We start from the raw sequence: 20,138 nt of genomic DNA, 5'->3' as shown, positions 1-20,138 counted from the left end.
CTTATCCAGATCAATGCACCCTTGAATATACTCAGGAATAAATGCGCAATCTGGATGGTTACTTAAAGAAGTGATATCAAGAATCTTGTTAGTATTAACACAAAAAATAATTAAGAAGTTGCTTTCAGAGATCTCATGATGCTACTCTTAAGTTTAAAAAAGTATTTCTAACTGGACACAACACTAAAGAATATATAATATTAATACATAGAAGGTTGCTTATCTATTCATCATCGTCTCAGATAAAAAAACATCAACAATTTATTATATATATATTTTTTTCTCATTTAGAAAAAAGAATATAAGAGATTCCCAACAGCACCAAAGAGACGTAGGCCTTCAAGCACTGTTACTACTAAACACACACACACTAAGCTGCTACTCCACTGTTTGGTGGTTTTGAGGTTTCTCAGAATGTAAAGGAAAAGAAGTAAGAAGAATGGTAGAAAAACAAATTTTCCTCAAATTTTAGCCAATTCTCAAAATTTGTATAATAGTAATAAAAAAACAGAAAACTATTCCTTCAAAAAATTCTAACAGCCACTTTATAAATAATTTATTACCTATTGGTTTGTTAATGATTTAAAAACAAAATAAAGCAAGTCTATCAAATCCTTCGAGCATTCATAGTATTTTCAAAGAAACGACTAAATGTGATGTGGTATCCTGAACAGAATCTTGGAAAAGAAAAAACTTTTCAAAGTCACCTTTTTTTCCCACTAAAATATAGAGCTTACAATGTTGTAACAATGATTAATTTCTCGATTTTGATAACAATAATTGCATTTCAAGTCTGTGAAATGTTAACATCAGAAGAAGCTGGGTGTGTGATAACTGAGACTTCTATTATTTTTGCATATTCTTGGTAATTTTTCCTTAAGTCTCCTCCAATTTGTGACAACTCAATTTTTATCTTGTCTTTCATGACTTTGAAACTTTTGATCCAGTATTTTGTAAAATGTCCTTCAGCATGAATTGTTTATTTTTTTTTATCATTAGAATACATTTGGAGCAAGAATACCATAGAAATAATGTGCCCACTTCATCATTGTCAAGGGTGGCCAAAGGGGTTTCTGTCAGATTTCTCCACATAAATCTACTATCTTTCCCTTTGCATTGAAAAATACTGGGAGGAGTACTTTGAGACTATTCAAATATCCTATTTTCTCCTCAAACTCTGATCTAAATTTAGCATCATCTTAGGTAGGTCTTAATGTGATCACTGACCTAGAGCCAGACATCTTGGAATGTGAAGTCAAGTGGGCCTTAGAAAGCATCACTACGAACAAAGCTAGTGGTGGTGATGGAATTCCAGTTGAGCTATTTCAAGTCTTGAAAGATGATGCTGTGAAAGTGCTGCACTCAATATGCCAGCAGATTTGGAAAACTCAGCAGTGGCCACAGGACTGGAAGAGGTCAGTCTTCATTCCAATCCCAAAGAAAGGCAATGCCAAAGAATGCTCAAACTACCGCACAATTGCACTCATCTCACACGCTAGTAAAGTCATGCTCAAAATTCTCCAAGCCAGGCTTCAGCAGTATGTAAACCGTGAACTCCCAGATGTTCAAGCAGGTTTTAGAAAAGGCAGAGGCACCAGAGATCAAATTGCCAACATCCGCTGGATCATGGAGAAAGCAAGAGAGTTTCAGAAAAACATCTATTTCTGCTTCATTGACTATGCCAAAGCCTTTGACTGTGTGGATCACAATAAACTGTGGAACATTCTGAAAGAGATGGGAATCCCAGACCACCTGACCTGCCTCTTGAGAAACCTGTATGCAGGTCAGGAAGCAACAGTTAGAACCGGTCATGGAACAACAGACTGGTTCCAAATAGGAAAAGGAGTGCGTCAAGGTTGTATATTGTCACCTTGCTTATTTAACTTATATGCAGAGTACATCATGAGGAACGCTGGGCTGGAAGAAGCACAAGCTGGAATCAAGATTGCTGGGAGAAATATCAATAACCTCAGATATGCAGATGACACTACCCTTATGGCAGAAAGTGAAGAGGAACTCAAAAGCCTCTTGATGAAAGTGAAAGAGGAGAGTGAAAAGGTTGGCTTGAAGCTCAACATTCAGAAAACAAAGATCATGGCATCTGGTCCCATCACTTCATGGGAAATAGATGGAAAAACAGTGGAAACAGTGTCAGACTTTGTTTTTTTGGGCTCCAAAATCACTGCAGATGCTGATTGCAGCCATGAAATTAAAAGACGCTTGCTCCTTGGAAGGAAAGTTATGACCAACCTTGATAGTATATTAAAAAGCAGAGACATTACTTTACCGACCAAGGTCCGTCTAGTCAAGGCAATGGTTTTTCCCGTGGTCATGTATGGATGTGAGAGTTGGACTGTGAAGAAAGCTGATCGCCGAAGAATCGATGCTTTTGAACTGTGGTGTTGGAGAAGACTCTTGAGAGTCCCTTATACTGCAAGGAGATCCAACCAGTCCATTCTAAAGGAGATCAATCCTGGATGTTCATTGGAGGGACTGATGCTAAAGCTGAAACTCCAATACTTTGGCCACCTCATGAGACGAGTTGACTCACTGGAAAAGACTCTGATGCTGGGAAAGGTTGGGGGCGGGAGGAGAAGGGGACGACGGAGAATGAGATGGCTGGATGGCATCACCGACTCTGTGGACATGAGTTTGAGTGTACTCCGGGAGTTGGTGATGGACAGGGAGGCCTGGCGTGCTGTGATTCATGGGGTCGCGGAGAGTCGGACACGACTGAGCGACTGAACTGAACTGAACTGAACTAGGTAGGTCTTGTTTGTAAAATTTTATTTCTGTGGTATTGCCTAATAATTTTTCCCCTCATTATTAACTAGGTTGTTACTGTAAAAAAAAAAAAAAAAAAAAGTCTTTTTTTTTTAAAAGTGATTCTTATAAAGACTACCATATGATTAAAGCCTTACACTATTGTCAACAGAAGCTATCAGGTAGGTTTTCAACATAAAGACTAGTTTAAAAGTTTTAAAGTCTTCTGCAAAATTCAATCTACAAAAGTAATGGCTGTTCAATCTACAAAAGTAATGATTGTATTTCCAATGCTATCCCAAATAAGAAATCAAAACCACCAGGGGGCGCAGAAGAGACCATCACAGATAAAAACCTTCATAAACCGCTCCATGAACTATAAAGTTGAGCACCGAAGAATTACTGTTTTCGAACTGTTGTGTTGGAGAAGACTCTTGAGAGTCCCTTGGACTGCAAGGAGTCCAACCAGTCCATCCTAAAGGAAATCAGTCCTGAAAATTCATTGGAAGGACTGATGATGAAGCTGAAACTCCAATATTTTGGCCACCTGATGCGAGGAAATGACTCATTTGAAAAGACCCTGAGGCTGAGAAAGACTGAGGCGGGAGGAGAAGGGGACAACAGAGGATGAGATGGTTGGATGGCATCACTGACTCAATGGACGAGTTTGAGTAAGCTCCGGGAGTTGGTGATGGACAGGGAAGCCTGGTGTGCTGCAGTCCATAGGGTCACAAAGAGTCAGACACAACTGAGGGACTGAACTGCACTGAACTGAAGCAGCTTCAAAATACACACCCAATTTTATGATGACCTTCTCTACAGACTAACAGTCTAATATTTATGTTCTACACAGAACAGTTTGACAATGAAACAAAGAAAACTCCCTATTAATATTGAAAGAGAATCAAAAAGGTATATTATGAAATATGGACATTTGTACTGTGTCTTTTTCTTACAAGTGAAAAACTTTCAACCACTTTTAAAATATCTAGATTTTAGGGGGTATATCACAATTTTCTAAAGCAAGATGAAATATGTGCTTTTGGTGTTTCTACATTAAATTATTACACACTTTAAAATGGTGGTGGTGGTTTAGTTGCAAAGTCGTGTCCGACTCTTGTGACCCCATGGACTGTAGCCTGCCAGGTTCCTCTGTCCATGTAATTCTCCAGGAAAGAGTACTGGACTAGGTTGCTATTTCCTTCTCCAGGGGATCGTCCAGACCCAGGAATCAAACCTGGGTTTCCTGCATTGCAGGCAGATTCTTTACCGACTGAGCTATGAGAGAAGCCCACTTTAAAATATTAATTATCAAATATACAAAAACAAGACATCAGCACCAACAAAAGGATTATCAAGTTGTAAATAAAATGCTAAAAAGAAATTTTAAACCAACTTTGGGAAATAAATGATATTCCAAAAACACATCATATAGTTCTACATGTTTTGACAAATGTATACCCCTATGGAAGTAGCGCTGCAATCGAGACAAAAAGCACGTGTGTCATTCCAAATGTTTCCTTGGGTCCCTTTCAATCAATCACAAACACACCCCACTTACCTCCCCACCACAACTCTAGGCATCCACTGATTTGCTTTCTGTAACTAAATTCTGTCTAGAATTTCATGTAAATGGAATCATATGTATGTACTCTTCTTTTTCTCATTACGTTTTTGACGTCTTCTTTTTCTCATCAAGCTTCTGACATTAATCGGATTGGTTCATATGTCAGTAGTTTCTTCCTTTTTATGGCAGAGTAGTATATATATTCCATTGTATCAATACTTCCCAATCAGTTTAAGCATTCATCTTTAATAGACATTCCTATTATTTCCTATCTGAAACCATTAGGAATAAAGCTTCTAAGAATATTATACTTAATCTTTGTGTAAACAAATGTTTTCCTGGAATTGCTGGATCACAGGGTAAATACATGTCTGACTTTCAAAGACTGTTAAGTTTTCCAAAGTGTGTGTGCCATTTGGCATACCCATCAGCACTACCTGAGAATTCCAAGGGCTCTCTCTACCTCCTTGCCAGATCATGGTATTGTGAGTCTTTTGAAGTTGAGCCATTCTGGTGGATGGCAGCAGTATGTGATTGTAGTTTTAACCTGCATTTCTCTGAGGATTAATGATCTTGAGGATCTTTTTCACGTGATTATTGGCAACTCATATGTGACGTGACTTCAAATCCTTTCTCTCTTTAAATGTGAAAGGGAAAATGTTAGTTGCTCAGTCATGTCTGACTCTGCAACCCCATGAGCCTACCAGGCCTCCATCCATGAAATTCTCCAGGCAAGAATACTGGAGTGGGTACCCATTCCCTTCTCCAGGGGATCTTCCCAACCTAGGACTGAACCTGGGTCTCCTGAATTGAAGGCAGATTCTTCACTGTCTGGTTGTCTTTTAAAAGTTGTGTGATTCTCTTTTTAGACTGGTGCGAGTCCTTTGTCAGGTGGAGGTATTTCAAGCATCTTCTTTTACTTTTTAAACTGCCTTTAAAGAGCAAAACCTTTCGATTTTGGTGAGAGCCATTTTTTTCTTTAATGATTCATGTTTCGCAGATCAACTAAAAATCTGCCGATAAGATTTTGGCTGATGTTTTCTTCTAGAAGTTCCATAGTTGTAGCTTTTATGGTTTAAATTTATGACCAAATGTTTTCTGTAAGTTAAGGGTAAACTTTCATTCCAACTATTTGTTTAAAAGGCTCCCCTTATAATAGTATCTTTGATGTTTTTGTCAAAAACCAATTAACTATACAAATCAACAAGTTGTACCTTAAATTCACAAAATGTTACATGTAACATATCCAATTAAAAAATGTTTTTAAAAAATTAAGTGAATAAAAACATACATGGGTTTATACCCTCTACTGATTTGCTTATCTGTCTTATGTCAACACCAGTTTTATGTTTCATAGTAAGTCTCTAAATCAGGGGACACTGTCCTCACACTTTCTTGACCCTTTCCAAAACTGTGCTGGCTCTTCTAAGACCTGTAATTTTCCTATATAGAATTAATAATTATTTGGTAGTTTTTATTAAAACCCTACTGAAAGTTTGATTGAGATTGTCTTAACTCTATAGATCAATCTGAGTCGAACCAATACCTTGAGAGTATCAAAGTCTTCCAATCTAGGAATATGGTACCTCCCTCCATTTATTTAGGTCTTTTTAAGTTTCCTCTCAGTGATGTTTCATAGTTCAATGTATAGATCTTAACATCTAGTTGTTTAAATTTACACTTGAATATCCCAATGTTTTTATTCTACTATAAACAGTGTTCTTGCTAATTTCATTTTTTTCAATTGCTCACTGCTATTATATAGAAATTCCACTGGTTTTTGTATACTGTCCTTGTAGCATACAATCTTGCTAAATTCACTTATTTCTGGTAACAGAATTTACTACAAACACAACCATGTCTTCTAAGAATAAAGACAATTTTACTCCTGCCTTTTCAATCTGAATACATTTTATTTCGGGCTTCCCTTGGGGCTCTGCTGGGAAAGAATCTGCCTGCAATGTATGAGACCGAGGCTCGATCCTTGGGTTGGGAAGATCCCCTGGAGAAGGGAAAGGCTACCCACTACAGTATTCTGGCCTGGAGAATTCTATGGATGTATAACCCATAGGGTCGTAAAGAGTCCGACATGACTGAGCGACTTTCACTTTCATATTTTATTTCTTCTTCTGGACTTAACTTCTGGCTACAACTTCTTCTGAACTTAACTTCTGGCTACAACTTCTAGTACAAGTTTGACTACAATTAGAGTGAAAAACTGCTTTTTCCTCCCAATCTTACATGGAAAGCATTCAGTCTTTTATTATTAAATAAGTATGACGTTAGCTGTAGGTTTTTTTGGTAGGTGCCTTTATCAGGTTGAGAAAATTCCTTTCTGTTCTTAATTTACCAAAAATATTTATCATTAATGGGTACTGAACTCTTCAAACAAATACTCTGCTACACCTATTGAGAAATTTTTCCTCTTTTATTATGTCAATATAGTGAATCACATTGATTTTCTTTTTTACTCCTGGGATAAACTCCACTTGATCACGCTTTACTATTCTTTTTACATATTATTTATGTGACTTAAAAATATTTAAGGATTTTTTCATCTATGTTCATGGTGAATACAGGTCTATAGTTTTCTATAGCATCTTTCGTATTCAGTTCAATTCAGTTCAGTCACTCAGTCGTGTCCGACTCTTTGAGACCCCATGAACCACAGCACGCCAGGCCTCCCGGTCCATCACCAACTCCCGGAGTTTACCCAAACTCATGTCCATTAAGTCATTGATGTCATCTAACCATCTCAACTCTGCTGTCCCCTTCTTCTCCTGCCTTCAATCTGTCCCAACATCAGGGTCTTTTCAAATGAGTGCTTTTCGCATCAGGTGGCCAAAATATTGGAGTTTCAGCTTCAACATAAGTCCTTCCAATGAACACCCGGGACCGATCTCCTTTAGGATGGACTGGTTGGATCTCCTTGCAGTCCAAGGGACTCTCAAGAGTCTTCTCCAACAACACAGTTCAAAAGCATCAATTCTTTGGTGCTCAGCTTTCTTTATAGTCCAACTCTCACACCCATACATGACCACTGGAAAAACCATAGCCTTGACTAGATGGACCTTTGTTGACAAAGTAATGTCTCTGCATTTTAATATGCTGTCTAGGTTGCTCATAACTTTCCTTCCAAGGAGTAAGCGTCTTTTAATTTCATGGCTGCAATCACCATCTGCAGTGATTTTTGAGCCCCCAAAAATAAAGTCAGACAGTTTCCCTGTTTTCTCATCTATCTGCCATGAAGTGATGGGACTGGATGCCACGATCTTAGTTTTCTGAATGTTGAGCTTTAAGCCAACTTCTTCACTCTCCTCTTTCACTTTCATCAAGAGGCTTTTGAGCTCCTCTTCACTTTCTGCCATAAGGGTGGTGTCATCTGCATATCTGAGGTTATTGATATCTCTCCTGGCAATCTTGATTCCAGCTTGTGCTTCATCTTTGGTATTGCTATTGGTGTAATGCTAGCTTCTATTTTCTGAAGGATTCTAGATTATGACTGATTCCCCCCTTGCCCCATTAAATGTTTGCTAGAATTTACCAGTAAAGCCATCTGGGCCCTGGAGATTTCCTTGTGGGAAAAAATTCAATTTCATTAACAGATATAATGCTATTAAGATTTTCTATTCCCTTTTGTGTCAGTTTTAGGAACGGGTAATACCTTGAAGATATCACAGATTTGGTTCTAGACTATTGCAAAAACAGCAAGTCATATGATTTTTTGGTTTTCCAATGCATATATAAAAGTTATCAATATGTTTACACTATTCTGTATTCTATTAAGTATGCAACAGCATTATGTAAAAAAAAAATCTACAAATACTTTATTGCTAAAAAGTGCTATATCATCTAAGCCTTTGGCAAGTCATAACAGAAATATCAAAGATCACTGATCAGTCACCATAACAAACAATAATAATGAAAAAGTATGCAATATTGCAAGCATGATAAAGTGAAATACAATAAAAAGAGGTCTGCCTGTATTCGTTTTTCAAGGAATTTGTTTCATCCAAGGTGTAGAACTTAGGAATAAAACTGTTTATAAAATTGCCTTGTTATTCTTTTAACATGTATAGGGACTGTAAGTGACTTCAGCTTTTTCATTAATACTGGAAACTGTTTCCTTTCTTTCTTCTAGAATGCTCCTTCAAAATGTGAACGCTATGTAACACTAACTTCTACTTTACATAAAAGACACAGTCAAAAATGATCTACCACATCAAACTTCACAAGGCAAATGAATACTGTCCAAAGATGTCACAAAAGAAGCTACAGACTTAGTCCTAAAAAAACATTCTTAGAATTTTCAGAGCTCACTGAGTTTCAGAAGAAAATCTGTCATAGAAAAGCTATGTAATGCAAAAAGCTGGAAGAAACCTTGGAAATGAAAAACTCCAGATGAGAAAAAAAGACCCAGAGAGTTAAGTAAAATGGCTTAATCTGAAAAGCTTGATGGTAAAAGCTAGATAAAGGGATTTCTTCAAATACTTTATAATTTCTTTTCCTTGTTAGTTCCACCAGAAGAGTTAACATGGAATATTGGGCTTCAGTTCAGTTCAGTTGCTCAGTCGTGTCCGACTCTCTGCGACCCCATGAATCACAGCACGCCAGGCCTCCCTGTCCATCACCAACTCCCGGAGTTCACTCAAACTCATGTCCACAGAGTCGGTGATGCCATCCAGCCATCTCGTTCTCTGTCGTCCCCTTCTCCTCCCGCCCCCAACCTTTCCCAGCATCAGAGTATTTTCCAGTGAGTCAACGCGTCGCATGAGGTGGCCAAAGTATTGCAGTTTCAGCTTTAGCATCAGTCAGAGACACTAAATGTTGCTGTTCCTCAACTCAACCTGTATTCTTGGGCTAAGTGTGGAGAAAAGGGAATAATGACAGTATTTCCACACTGCACGTAGATAAAAACCAAAAAACCTATTTCTAAGATGTTCTCCAACTGGTTTTCCTGCTGAAGGTGTTGGTATTGTTTTTTCTCCTTTTGGTTTATTTACACTGTTGTTCAAATCAAAATATGCAATAAGTTAATGAAAAAGCATACACTTATAAGGTCAGATAACACACCTTCAAGTTTTCTAAGTTATTAATAACTTGGCTTCTAAGTCATACTCTTAGGAGGGAGGTTCAAGAGGGAAGAGGATATACATATATACCTATGGCTGATTTATGCTGATGGATGGCAGAAACCAACACAACACTGTAAGGTAATTCAGTTCAGTTCAGTTCAGTTCAGTCGCTCAGTCGTGTCCGACTCTCCGCGACCCCATGAATCACAGCACGCCAGGCCTCCCTGTCCATCACCAACTCCCGGAGTACACTCAAACTCATGTCCACAGAGTCAGTGATGCCATCCAGCCATCTCATTCTCTGTCGTCCCCTTCTCCTCCCGCCCCCAACCTTTCCCAGCATCAGAGTCTTTTCCAGTGAGTCAACTCGTCGCATGAGGTGGCCAAAGTATTGGAGTTTCAGCTTTAGCATCAGTCCCTCCAATGAACATCCAGGATTGATCTCCTTTAGAATGGACTGGTTGGATCTCCTTGCATTAGCCTCCACTTAAAAATAATTAATTTTTTTTAAAGTCATATTCTTTTTTTCTTTTAACCTTAGTATACTGTGTAGGTCAGTAACATACCTTATTCAAAAGATGTGGCTCTCAATGATTTCCATTGTTTTGTAAATCAAATTCAACCCTAATTCATTACACCACATTCTCCAAGCTTTCATCTATTTCTATGATATGTTGTGCTTGAATATGCTAGTTGCCCTTTTCTTTAGCACTGTATCACTCCCCACCACCAACTCCGCCCCAAATACGGTATTTTCACAAAATCAAGCATATTCAAGAGTCTTCTTTTACTTTCAGGACCAATTAGTCAAAAGACTTATCTATGGCTGCTCCAGAGCTCAATGTGGTTTATCACCAAGAATGTAATACTGCATATTGCAGCAACCACAGACTCTGCTTTTTTTCTTACTGACTTGCTTTTTATCTTAACACTAAGAAATTCCAGCATACAATTTATGTAATGGCTTTTACTTTCTTCTTGATGATGTCTTCCACAGACAGTTCTGGCTTCCTGCTCTAATTTGAACCACCTGCTTTCCAGGCCCCCTGGCAGAGCTATTATCCTGGGATTTTCACTGGTATCTTAGAGATTTAGTTTTTGGATTTAGTTTCTTTCTTTTTTCTCTAACTTCTATTTCACTTTTCTGGGTGCATATTCAAGAACTCATGAAAGGTAAATTTTGCAAGTCCTTAAATTTCTGGAAATGTCTTTAATTTGATCTCTTACCTTAGTAATCATTTGGTTGATATCAAATTCTGGATTTAGGAACTCAGAACTTTGAATTAACTGTCCTATTGCTTTCTAATACCTATTGCTGCTGCTAAGAATTCCAATGTCAGCAGACTCTCGTTCTTTTGAGGCCAAACTTTTCCGTGTCAAGCAGCTTCTAGGGTTTTCTTTTTTGCTTTTGGACTTCTAAAATTACAAGAGGTTAACACCAAATATAGACCTCTTTTCATCGAAACTTCTCAAGTATCAGAATGCTTTTCCAATCAGAAGATACGATTTTTCAGGTGAAGAAAATTTTCTCCTACTAATACACTGGTTATTTTTGCTTCTGTTTATCTACTACATCTTTCGAGATGTCTTTTAGGCAGATGCTATTACATTCTGTATTGTTCCCCAAGTTCCTTGCATATTTTTCCATATCTTTTGCTCTAACATTCTGAGAAAGACCCAAGAATTTATAGTTATGCTAAATGCCTAGATAGGCTTTCTCACCAGCTGATGTAACTGTCTTCTACATACCAGCTACAAAACGATTCTAATTTGTGGTAGACTCTCAAATTACTACATGCCATGGACTTTTCACTGCTAAAACTTAAAATGTGTAAGTGCTACCACGATGCCAAAATCTGACAGCACGGATAAAGAAAACAGAGGTAGCACTTCATTTTTCCTAAGATTGCTCACATAAAAATCTGAAATATTTAGAATATAGCAGACCATCCAGGGATTTTTTTTTTAAGGTACTGTAACTACGAAACAAGGCAGCAAATTCAAGCCCAGGTGTTCGAGTTTGTGCACTATACTTCATTCCTCAGGATTAAGCTTTACTGAGAGAAAAGAGAAGGTAAGCAATTCTCAGTGGACTAGGGGAAATATAGTAGAGTTCAGGACCACTAAGCAACTGATCATCATGGTTGGTGGAGTCTTTAAGAAGCATGAATTATGGAATACCTTTATGAAGATCTTAATCTAAAGTAACAAGTGTATCAAAGTTAGTGACAAAATTTTTGTTGATATTAAAAGTTTCCTCCAAAAATTTTTGCGATGATGAATGATTTGGGAGTTAACCAGATTACTCTTTAGAATACAAAACACTGAAAAATTATAGTGAGTTAACTATTCCATATAAGAAGGAAACATAAAGGAATGCAGAAGTGAAAGAGGAAATCAAATTAACTTTAGATTAACTTTTTCTGTGAAAAAATTTTTGTTTTCAAAACAAAGAAACATCCGAGTCTAAATAAAGAATATGAACATGTAAACCTCCCTGAGACAATCTGACTGTGAGCAGAAATATTCAAACCAGAAACAAAACTACTTAAATATGAGAAGTGTTGACCTAAAATGAGAGCGGTGTCCTAGTGGTAACGGTGTCTTCAAGGTTCCTACAGACAGTTCATTATGCAAAAATGTTCCTTCAGAGCCTGCCAAGCTCCTCTTGGGTCACCTTCTAACAAAAGAAAATTGAGAAATCTCTTCAGATAAAAGACTTTTTTTAGTCTTTCATCTGCATTCAATCTACAAAACAGGCCCTACGTTTACCAATTTTATTAAAATTATTCAGTTATACTGGCTTTATCAACAGTAAAAAAATCAGGTGAATCTGACTTTCCACTCACTTCCACCTGTGCTCCAATCTAGCCCTCTGCTAAACTATCTAACCTAGTATCTTGTACTCAGCCATTTTCCAAGTTATCATGCCAAGTTACAACCACAGTCTTTGAGCAAATCACAAGAGTATACATTTCCTTCTCCAGACAGGTTAGCCAACAGAAAGAACAAAGTCACAATGGCCAAGAATAATTTAATCCAACAAAAACCAAATACTGAATTAAGAGACATTAAGAGACACACAAAATCAGAATACCTAAATATATCTTAGACAAGTCTGATTTTCCATAAAATCATTCATGTAGACAAACATAACATTAATCTGATAAGAGTTACTATAAGAGAGGCTGTACTGTATTGATTAAAGATACAACTTGAACATGATTGCTTGATATAAATCACAGCTTTGTTACTTTACCTGCTGCTGCGTGATCTTAGGTCAATTACTGATGTCTCTGTTTTTTCATCTATACAATGTGAAAAGTAACACCACCTCTTCATGAGACTACTGCGAAGGTTAAAAAGTAAATCTATGTGATATGCTTAGAACAGTGCCTGGTACATGTTAAATGCCATGTAAGTATTTGTTATTATTTATGAAAACAAATGGAGTGACTGGTAACTACTGGGTTTTTCTAAAGATACAGCCTTTAAAATTATCCAACTAGCTGTCTATGCAATCCAGCACTGAGCTCGCACTAGCTTATTCAGTCAACAGATCAGTCATTCAGCATCTGCTCTATGCCAGGCATCACACTTCCACTTCTGTTGGAACACCTCAATTCTTTTAGTGGTGAAAATGAGCTTAACCACCTCTTATTATTATTATTAAAGCTGGTTGTGTTGCATGCCATACTTATCTATAAATAATAATTTCTCCTTGATATTACTCAGTTATTTTCCACTTTTTTTCACTTATTAAAAAAATACATATAAAGAAAACTTTAGACAAATATAAAGATTGAGAGACTCATAATGAATCCCACATACCCATCACCGAGTTTCAATTATTAACACATTAAAAATCTTATTTATAATGCACTTCAAGTATTTTAGAGCAAATCCCAGACGTAGTAGTACCATGTCCATGTCTGTTCAGTATTTACCATCTATCTCTAAAATATTTTTTTAAACACAATATTATTCTAACTAAAACAGTAATTATTACTAATTAATTCCCTGATAGTAAATAATCAGTGTTCAAATTTCCCCAAATACCACAAATGATTTTACAGGCTTTTTTTTTTTACTCCATCAGATTTAGCAATTGGGCACTGTGTCAATAAAATGAAGGTGACCTCACAATAGTAACAGTTTCAATAAAAGTAGGAGATGAAAGCCTGATTTGAGCAGGCAAAGAAATTAACAGAAATAAGGAAATGGAGATCACTGTATATGCTCTTGCAATGCTCAGATATGATAGAGAAGGGAGAAAAACCGGGAGATACATGCAGAAGCAGGATCAAAGGGGAGCTGACTATCTGAAGAAAAATGAAGAAGCTGCAGACACAGGTAAAAATGGAAAGAAAGTAAAAAAAATAAGGTCCAAGAGGGGAGGGGATGAGACCAAAATCACAAGTGCAGAGGCTGACCTTGAATAAGGGAGATAACCCAAACTTTGACATTGAAAGCAAAGAGCTATTAAGCCTGACTAAGAGAATGGGAAAATTTCTCTGTGTGGCAGGCAGCAGGGTGATGGTGTGAGGAAGTAATGAGGTTAACCCTTTGAAATGGCCTCAACTTTTCTTAAGCATCTCTTAAAGCATTAGCATTAAGTCACTGATTAAAAGTAGGGTGCTAGAAAGAATAAGGCATGGGGTTAGATAAAATGTCAAAGATCTGGATGGAATTTAGAGACTGAAAGAGGCAAATGACCAGACAGATGTAAGAATTAATCAGCATTCAAATCTTATGCAGATTTCAAAAAACCATTTCAAACATTACCCTTTCCATGAAGCTTTTCTTAACCAACGGTAATTTCCCCTCTTGGACCCTTTGCTTTTATTGCTCATAATGATTTATTTCCAATGGAAAAAAAAAAATGCATTTCTCTTTCTCCCAGTAGCTAGACTGTAAGCACTCTGTGGGTACTTATCTGTGTGTCAGTACTTTACAGTATATAATTTAGAATTTTATTACCTTTTACAAAACAGTACAATTTAAATACTAAAAGAGCAAAAGAGACAGTAACTACTGATGATGTGAGAGGGCTACGGAAGGTCTCCCAGAGAACACAGACCTGAGCGAGGTCTTAAAAGGCACAAGCTGAACAGGGAAGAGCGTAAAGTCAAGAGTCTCAAGGACTGGTGTTATTGGTAAGAGCTGTACAGATAACACTAAGCTCTCTCATTAATAAAGCTTTGCAAATGAGCTCAAAAAGACTTACTACAATGTGTGGGTGGGGGAAAAGTTGTGGTTTTAATGTGGATAAATTCAAATTCATCCAAATCATGTATAAAATATATTATATTCTAGTGAACTAACTAGGAAGGAGGAAGACTACATTTTTACTGGATGACAGAAGAAGGCAGACAGACTCATGTAGTTGAACAATCACTGACAAGTACAGATATTTAGTGACAAGGGTCAAGCCTCCTCAAAGCACAGATGAAGTCAGAAGAAAGAAGACTTAGTTCTGAGGATAAAACTGAAACAGTTTTAACAGTGTACGAAATCTATTTAAAATTCTTACTATTTTAAAAAACTTGGCTTTCAACATCTTGGATACACTGAAGGGAACACCATCTTGCCTTTGGTACATTTTTCTCAGCGATCAGGTAAATGACCCTCAGTCCCAGATTTACAGGGAGAGCAGAAGGTTAGAACCTGGGATGTCCTGTCCCCTTAGGACCTCTGCTCCCTAATCAAGAAACAAAAACTAACCTCCCTCATACCTTTCAGAATCGCACTCCCCACAGCCCACCCCAACTCTATTTGCACCCTGAATCCTAGTTAATTACAGGATTCTATAAACCATTCTTAGCCCACTAGCAACAGAAGGAATGGCTACACCACAGGCTCAAGCTGAGCAGTAAGTGGCAAGGTACAATTCTGAGCAGATTTCTAAAGAAACTATTTAACTGACATATTAACTATGGCACAGACAAGAATTATCGATCCAGGTAACACTTGGAGCACTAATCTGTTAAGCTACTCTTACCTTGACCACATTTCACAGGTCAGACAAAACCAGCCATAGACAATATGCGAACAAATGGGCATGGCAGTGTTCCAATAAAACTTTATCAGCAAAACTGTTGGTAAGTAGTAGTTTACCAACCTCTGGTCTAGACAGTCATGATTAGTTATGGTTTTGGTCTATTCTAACAATACACTGGATACAACATTTTACCTTGATGTTTAAAACAGAAATACACAGCTATGTGTGATCAAAGTTATATAAGAAATTCATAAGTGAAAGCTTGGGAGCAAACAGTAAAATAAAACGCAAATAGCAGTTGAGATGGCCAAATTATGGGTAATTGGTCAGAGTATCACCACAAAATTTTTTTTTAATTGTAGAAGTTACAAAATAGAAAATAAAGTGGATTACAATGTATTAATAAACAAGTAATTTAAGCTTATGGGAACTGCTATGAAGAAAATAAACTGGGTGCTATCCTTGTCAGAGAGACTCTGAAGAGAGTAAAGAAAGAGAAAACATCTCCAGAGAGGGGACATTTATGCTGAGATCTGAAAGACAATAAAGTCAGTCAAGAAAAGAGCTGATATAGAGCATTTAACCAGAAAGCAAAAGTGTTGATGAGAGTGAAAAGTGAAAAGAAAGGAGACTGAAGAAATGATGAACAATGGAAAAACAGTTTTAATAAGACAAACCTCATTGCAAAGAAAGTTGTCTCCAAACAAGGCACGACCAGCTTCATCACACAGGGATGGCAGAAAAGGCAAGGAAGGTTCAGAAGAGTTTGAGAATTCTGGAACCTCAGGATTGTATCTAAATTTACCAAGGGTCCCCATTCCAATTCCCATGATCTCCCTTCTTCCCTTATCATTGTACTTCCACACAAGAGACCTTATGATTTTTATTTAAGCTCCCTGGTCCTCTGATCCTTGAATCAAGAATCTGTAAGACTGCCATGTTCTTTACATTCTCCAGTACAGTCAGAAATTACCAGCCCACTCACACTTCTAATACTCCTCATTCTCCCCAGAAAGGTCTTATGCAATAGCTGCTTAGTCTACCAGAGTTGTGCCTCCAATAAGTATTGACTTTACATAGCCACAGGCTAAATAAATAGTTTACTTGAAGCTTTGTTAATCTGAAAAACTTCTGTTGAGTTAAGCCACTGAGATTTGAGGGTCAACTTGTAATTACAACACAGTGCAGACACTAATAGTAAAGAGATCTATAAAAAAATATCTTCCACTAGTCTGGTAACTCATAAAGACTAAGTCAAATTCACTAACCATTTAAAATGGCTAAGAACTAACTCTGCCATACAAATACACAGAGGTATATGACTTACATACGTACATATTCAAAGATGTGAAAATAAAATAAATTCTTGATAAGAATATTTCACTTACAGTGTGAGCACATTTCCAAAGGATAACTTGCCTCATTTCCCTGGAGAAAAGAAATAATAATAGTTAGTCACAAAATTGGCACAAATGTCTTTAGAAGATTGAACTTGAGTATTTTGAGTCATGAAACATTGAGCAATAGCCATAAACGAATGTGGATAGACTATAAACACTTTTTTATTTTAAAAATTATACAATATGATAGAAAGACCTCTTGCATCAAACAGGCCTGAGCTGTAGCTCTGTCACTTAAGACATACGCAAACATCTGATTCAAATTTATTTTACATATTTTAACACCCTAAACATACTGTATATCAAATTTTAACACACTGTCAATGCTCTAACATGTCTTGCTGGATGAACTCATTTTCGGGTAGAGTTCAGAATAAAGCTTCTCCTGCCATCTCTCTTTAACTGAAGAGTTTACTGAGACTTCAAAGCTGCTAAGAAAAATCTGTTACCTTTTATACCTGCATTGAAACTGAATTTTCTATATGCTATGCAATTAAGATAGGAAAAATAATAGGAAGGTAGGTCCAGTGTAAGACAGCCAGCCACTTGAACTCCATTTGTTTTTTTTCAGGAGAAGTCTTATCTCATGGATAAACTCTAAGTTAATACAATTTACCTGGATTCCTAACTTAAAATTTTATTTAAGGAAAAAAGTGCTGAAGAAAAACTACAGACCTGATCCAAGGCCTACATTTAACAATTCTTGATGACTTGGTACACGGAGGTCAAGTAAGTTGGTGAAAATCAGACCATTTGATTAATAATAGAACCAGGTAAGTGTGTGCACAAGTGCTAGGTTGCTTCAGTCGTGTCCAACTCTTTGTGACCCTGTGGACTGTAGCCCTCCTGGGTCCTCTTTTCCATGGGATTTCCCAGGCAAGAATACTGGAGTGGATTGCCATTTGCTACTGCAGGGGATCTTCCTGACTCAAGCATCGAACCTGCTTCTCTTATGACCCCTGCATTGGCAGACAGGTTCTTTATCACTAGTGCCACCTGGAATAGTTCTAAATCTAAAACGGTAAAAATTCCAAGTATAACAGGCTCACATGAAGTAAAAATGATGAAGAAAATTTTTGAAAAAGTCAATAGAACTTAAAAGTAATACATATTGAATTTTTAAAGTGCAGCAATAAAACTAAGTATACCTTGCATCCTATATCCCAGCTATCTAATTGTGACCCTGTCTAGCAGGAAGTGTACAACAGGATTAACACTTAAATATTTGAATATACCAAAGTATTCCAAGAAGTTACTGAATACAGTCTGAAATGAGAAATATCATCTTAATCTGGCAAGCTAGCTTTTTAAACTCTTAAAAGCATTCTGAGTAACGTAAGGTTACTAAAAGTATTCTAAGTAAAAGTAAAGTCTGAGCAAAGTTTATCAGTAAATTAGCATCTGTAATTCTTATCTTGCCAACAATCTTTTCCTTGAAAATTATAGCAGCTAATTTAACTGGTTAGTCTAATTTTAGGTCAATTTAAACATCAAATATATATTAAAACAGAGAGAGAAGTAGCAAACATTGATTTAAAAATGACATTATTAATGAGCAGAGATAAGAGTTCTACTTATTTTGCATCTTATTCAATTAACCTTAAGATTTTACCATGATTCTTACTTATCTTTTATTGTCTCACATATTTAAAAATTCCACTCTACGTTACAATTAAGTATGTTTCTTATGAGGCTCTCAAAAAAGTATAGTGATCCTTATACTGTCACTGTGAGGTGTTTTTAAAATGATGTAACTTTTTAAAATGTTGTTTAAATGCTAAAATGTAATTGTTTCATAAGTGAAGGCAAAAGGGTTATATAGTAGTTTCAGGGAGGACTTAGAAACCAGGTCCTTGTTTCTCCAGCCCACTGACCTTCACAGTGTTATCAATTCTTTATAAATGACACCATCCATCCTCTGCCTGTTATCACTTCCTTCTAAGCAATCACAAGACCCAAGGATCAATCTGGCTGGGTTTCTCGGGGCTTTTCCATCAACAATGAATGCTTCATCTCTCTCCTAAACTTATTTCAACCTCAACCTGTCTTATTTTATGCCCAGAAAAGTATCTTTCAAATATTTAATATTAAGGTAAAATGTCTTTGCAAGACATCCAAAAATTAAGAAAAATATACATTTTCATTTTTAAATGTCTTTCAAATATAACTTTCACTATTTAACACAAACATAACAATGTACTATAGAGTATATAATGTGTAGAAGTAAAACGTGTAACAAAAAAAAATGTAAAAAATTAATATATTTGTCAAGATCTTATACAAGGGAAACATTTTATTTGAAGGTAGAGCATGATGCTGAAGATGCATATTGTAAACCCTAGAGCAATACTTTATAATAAAAAAATATATAATGGAATCATAAAAACAATCCAAAGAAAGGTAGATAAATAGGAAGCAAGGATCAAAAATCAAATGAGAAAAAAATGGTAACTAGCAATTTAGATTTAAATCCAAGCATTCTGAGAATTATATTATTTGATATAAATGGCCTAATAACTCCAATTAAAAGAATATATAACTATATGCTATCTATAAGAAGTCTACTTTACAGACAGGTTGAAAGAAAGAGATATACCATACAAGCAATAATCAAAAGATACAGTGGCTAACAATAATGGACAATGCAGAGTTCAGAACAAGGAATATTACCAGTGATAAAGAGAATTATTTCATAACCTTAAAAGAGTCAATTCATTTAGAAAGATGTAACCATCTTAAATATACTGTGATACGCAGTGAGAAATATCCTTGGTCCTCATTCATTTCTAGCACAAGAACTCCATAGAATGTTTTAGTGAGGAGAGCTATCAAGATTTCTTTTGCTATAGTAATGACATGACTATGGGAAAGGCCCAAGGATAGGGGTTGGTGGCCGGGGGAACCAATCTCGTGATTAGAGACTGGACCTTTCAGGCCCACCTTCCAGCCTCTGGGGAATAGAAATGGGCTGGGGGTTAAACCACTCACCAAGGGACTTCCCTAGTGGTGCAGTGGACAAGAATCTGCCTGCCAATGCAGAGGACATGGGTTCGGTCCCTGGTCTGGCAAGATTCCATATGCTGCAGTGCAACTAAGCCCATGCACAACTACTGAAGCCCACATATCCTAGAGCCCATGCTCTGAAATAAGAGAAACCACCCTGATGGGAAGCTGGCATACCACAGCAAAGAGTACGCCATAACTAGAGAAAACTCACACAAAGCAATGAAGACCCAAAATTAAAATAAGGATTAAAAAAAAAAAAACCACTCACCAATGGCTGATGATTTAATCTGGGCTGGAGACCAAACTCAATCACCACTGGTGAGTGG

At 36.7% G+C, this 20,138-nt stretch overlaps 1 protein-coding gene across 1 annotated transcript in view; it reads right to left on the bottom strand.

The window, feature by feature from the left end:
* The window catches only part of PPP3R1 (protein phosphatase 3 regulatory subunit B, alpha), a 64,356-nt gene that overhangs the window by 9,617 nt on the left and 34,601 nt on the right, over positions 1 to 20,138 (bottom strand). The window contains exon 2 of the mRNA XM_055399200.2: positions 16,795 to 16,834. Within this exon, the coding sequence (XP_055255175.1) occupies positions 16,795 to 16,834 (40 nt within the window). The remainder of the gene's footprint in view (positions 1 to 16,794; positions 16,835 to 20,138) is intronic.

The sequence above is a fragment of the Moschus berezovskii genome, chromosome 11, assembly GCF_049115385.1.
Source record: "Moschus berezovskii isolate FMDL1 chromosome 11, NW_MosBer_1.0, whole genome shotgun sequence".
Taxonomy (NCBI): domain Eukaryota; kingdom Metazoa; phylum Chordata; class Mammalia; order Artiodactyla; family Moschidae; genus Moschus; species Moschus berezovskii.
The sequence above is the reverse complement of the archived record's forward strand: the minus strand, read 5'-3'. Positions and strand labels throughout refer to the sequence as shown.